The sequence below is a fragment of the Monoraphidium neglectum genome (genome assembly GCF_000611645.1).
Source record: "Monoraphidium neglectum strain SAG 48.87 unplaced genomic scaffold scaffold01097, whole genome shotgun sequence".
Lineage (NCBI taxonomy): Eukaryota > Viridiplantae > Chlorophyta > Chlorophyceae > Sphaeropleales > Selenastraceae > Monoraphidium > Monoraphidium neglectum.
In genome coordinates this window covers 14408-18048 of record NW_014012531.1, presented here as the reverse complement: position 1 = coordinate 18048, position 3641 = coordinate 14408, and the positions used below count along the sequence as shown (strand labels likewise).

The window sequence follows — 3641 nt, the reverse complement described above, 5'->3', positions numbered from 1 at the left end:
GGGGTGGTGGCACGGGAATGTGGCAGGGGTTGAGGGTGGTGTGTTGAGGGGCCCGTCGTGCACAGAGACGGCCAGAGGTGGGCTCGGCAGCAGCAGCAGCATCCGCCTGTCGGTCCAACGCGTCCGCGCCCGCCCCCGGCAAGCCGGCCTGCGGCAGCGCCGCGCCGGCTGCTGGCCCCACCCTCCTCATGGGTGTGCAGGCAGCCCAATGCGCACCAGCCTCTGCCGAGCTTTCTGAGGCCACCGCCACCCATCAGACGGCCTCGCCCCCGCCCCGCCCCGCGCTCTCCACACCCGCGCTTCACAGGAGGAGTGGTGGAAAAAGTATACCCGCCCCTCAATCCTTACAAAAGGCGTGTTCCCCCTGTCGCTGCCCGGTGAGCCTCAAGCGCCGCCGCCGTCACCTGCGTCGCTTGTGCTGAACGCACGCGAAGCGGCGGCTGGCCACAACACGCGGAGCGGTGGGCGGGCGTCTTCGTCGCGCATCCGTGCGCGTGCGTGCGTGCATGCACGCGGCCCCGCCCTGCACCGTGCACCAGCCCGCGCTGCGCCCTGCAAACCGTCTCAGCCCCCCACGTCCCGCTCCGCACCCCGCCCGCGCCCGCCCACGCCACGCCTCAACCTCGGACGCGTGACGCCGCAACCTCGGCAGCCGACCAGACGCTGCAGCTGGTGTCGGCGCGCGACATGGGCACCGCTGCCGCGGCCGCCTTCCGGGACCCCTCCAGATTCGCCGGCCGTAATATCCCGCTGGCGGGCGACGAGCTGACGCCGCTGCAGATGTGCGAGGCGTTCGCGGCGGCGCAGGGCGGCGGGCCCGTCAAGCACAGCTGCCCGCCGGCGTGGCTCTTCTGGTTCTTGAGCAAGTGGGTGTCTTCTACTAGTAGGCCGTTATGGGGCAAGGGCCACTCTCCTTTGGGGGCCTGGCCCTTGAATTGACATATGGATAAGGGATGACAAACGGCATCTTGAAAATATTATTTTTGGGGGGGGGTGGGGAGGTGGACAGCGGGACGTGGGGGCTGGAGTTTGGCAGTGTCACCGTGCCTTTCGGTTCAGGAAGTTGCTGGCGTGGCTTACTGATCAGGGCGTTCTGTTGGCGCTGGTCTGGTCTGTCACCCCCGGACCCCGAGGCCCCATGCTGTCGCGGGGGCCGGGGACAGGGGGTGGGAGTGACCGTGGCCGGGCGCGGCCCCCGGCCTCCGGGCTGAGCCGCTCGCCTGCTACTGCGCGTGGCCGCGCCTAGCCTGCAGGCCGCGGCTATTCTCTCGCTGCCTGGCCTTCAGAACAGCCGGCGGCTCCTCTCCGGCGTCAACCTCGCAGCCCCGGCCCCAGGCCGCCTCGCGGGCTCCCGGCGGCCGGGCAGCTGCATTGTGCATGACAATTTCGAACACTTCCGCATCAGGCATGATCCAGCCATTCATAGTCAATTCGCTGCAAGTCAACACACAAAGCGCGAGTCAGGCTGCATCCTCCCTCCCCTACCCTCTGCACGCCTGGGCACCCGCCTTCGCCCCCAGCCGCCAATTCTCTTCCCCTCGCACCCGGGGAATATGAGGCTAGAAACCCCCTTTTCTGCGCCGCCCCCATTGCCCACTTTGCCCCCACTGCGCTTCCCTGACATACACCCCTCCGCAATCTCGCCCTCTCGCTCGACCCCGCCCCACAAAGGGACCTGTGGCGCATCACCCGCTTCCTGCGTAACACCGGCTTCAAGGCAGACCGCGCCGCCTGCGTCGCCGACTTCCCCGGGCTGCTCACCTTCCGAGAGTTCCTGGCCGCCACCAGCTGGGGCGACGCCGGCCGCGCCTATGAAGACGGGATCGAGTTCGCGTCCGCCGCGGCGGCGCCAGCCGGCCCGGGGGGCGCGGCTGGTGCGGCTGCTGGGGTCAGGGCTGCGAAGTGACCGCAGGGCAGGGAGCGGCCGCGAGCGGCGCCCGCGTGGTTGCGTCCTGCTGGCTTCCGCGCGAGAGCGCTGAGTGGCGACGGTGAGATTTGCTGGTGGGTGGCGCGAGCAAAGCAGCGCGCCTGACTTCGATGTATGGCGCATCAACACAAGGGAAATGTTGCAACTGTGTTTGCAGACAATCATTTACAACACAGCGTGGAGAGCGATGGCGGCGCAAACCATTTTTGGCGCGAGGTGGCGGCGCGCGGTACGACGAGATCGATCAACACTGCAATGCGGTGCAGAGCTGCGTCGTGATAGTGCATAGCAAACAGAGTACTGAAAAGACTCGCTGCAAATGCTTGAGCGACTCTTTGGGGTTTGATTTGGCTTTATTTCCCCTGCAACTAGTATTGGCAGCGCAATCCCATGCTGTTCGCGAACCCACGTGGTGTCGCAGTTGGGTCATGCATGCATTGGCAGCACCCACCCAGCTGGTGACGCGGCCCCGTACCTGCTCATCACGCGTTTGCTCTTGTATGGTAGTCGTGCTGGTGGGGCGGCGCAGCCGGGCCGATGTATACGTGAACAACATCAACTCATCTCCTCCCCATCCGACCTCATGTGTCGTGTAAATTGTAACGGCGCGTGCCTCGCAAGCGGGGGTGTGGCTGGAAAGCAGGGCTGGGGGGAAGCATCAGCTGCATGCCAGCTGCTGTGTGGCTGGGGCTGCTGATGCGCCGAAGGGCGGTCAAACTAGCGTTTTGCCGCCATGCTGGTGCCAGCTGGGCCTGCTCAGCACTGCTACGTGGGTGCAGCAGGGCGCGTGTGCACTTTTCGATGCCAGACGGACAAGCCACACAAGTGGATGGACATTACACAAAAACGCATGCCACGTCAAAGATGTGGTGCCCAATAGGGGCTGCGCGTGTGTATGTGGCTTTCCCCTGCCTGCTGCTTCTTCAGCAGGAGGGTCGGGGTTCAAAACCTCCCAAAAAAATCATGCATGCAAGCAGAAGGCTGCAGGGCAACCAGCCGCCGCACTTGCCCCTGGTGCGCCTACACTGAAGCATGCCCAGACAGGTGGCCCCGCAATTCGGGGATCCTGCCCACACCGCATAGTCAGCACCAATCAGCGCCGCGCTCATCCCCAGTCAGCACCAATCGGTGCCAATCAGCAAAGGCCCACTGCTCCCATTTGCTCACACCGCACAGCATGCCAGCAGCGCAAATCAGGCGGCAATCAGCTTCTCAATCTCCTTCTCCAGCTGGGCGGGGGTGGTGGTGGGGGCGTAGCGGCCCACAACCTCGCCCTGCAGGTTTGAGGGCAGGCAGGGGTGGTAAACAGCTTGGTGCGTACATTGCTAGTGCACCAACCAACCACCAATCTGCACAGCTGCTGACACGACCGCACTCGCATGTTCCGCCGCACCCTAGCGCCACGCAGCCCCCAGGTGGGCGGCGAACCGCGCCGGCAGGGACGGAACACCCGTGAACAGCTGTGTGCGGCTGGAAGTCAAATCAGCATTATGTCCGTACGCCCGTACACAGCTGCACGGTGCACTGAAATGATCCACATCCCTGATCAGCTGTGCAGTGACTCAAATACGCACCTCCTTGTCGACCAGGAACTTGCTGAAGTTCCACTTGATGTCCTTGGAGCCGAAGAGGCCAGCCTTCTCGTTCTTGAGGAAGTCGAAGAGGGGGTCCGCGGAGGCGCCGTTCACATCCACCTTGGAGAAGAGGGCTGGGG

The 3641-nt window shown here is 64.8% G+C and overlaps 2 protein-coding genes across 2 annotated transcripts in view; one reads left to right on the top strand and one right to left on the bottom strand.

Moving 5' to 3' along the window:
- Nucleotides 1-687: 687 nt before the first annotated feature.
- MNEG_6638 (hypothetical protein) lies at nt 688-1906 on the top strand (the record flags this gene model as incomplete). The annotated part of the gene is made up of 2 exons (XM_014044892.1): nt 688-866; nt 1672-1906. The coding sequence occupies 2 exons, from the start codon at nt 688-690 to the stop codon at nt 1904-1906; spliced, it is 414 nt and encodes a 137-aa protein (XP_013900346.1).
- A 1214-nt stretch (nt 1907-3120) lies between these two features.
- MNEG_6637 (glutathione peroxidase) overlaps nt 3121-3641 on the bottom strand; it is a gene marked incomplete at both ends in the record, with an annotated part of 2721 nt that continues 2200 nt past the window's right edge. The window contains 2 exons of the mRNA XM_014044891.1: nt 3121-3201; nt 3502-3635. Coding sequence (XP_013900345.1) covers nt 3121-3201; nt 3502-3635 — 215 coding nt within the window. The remainder of the gene's footprint in view (nt 3202-3501; nt 3636-3641) is intronic.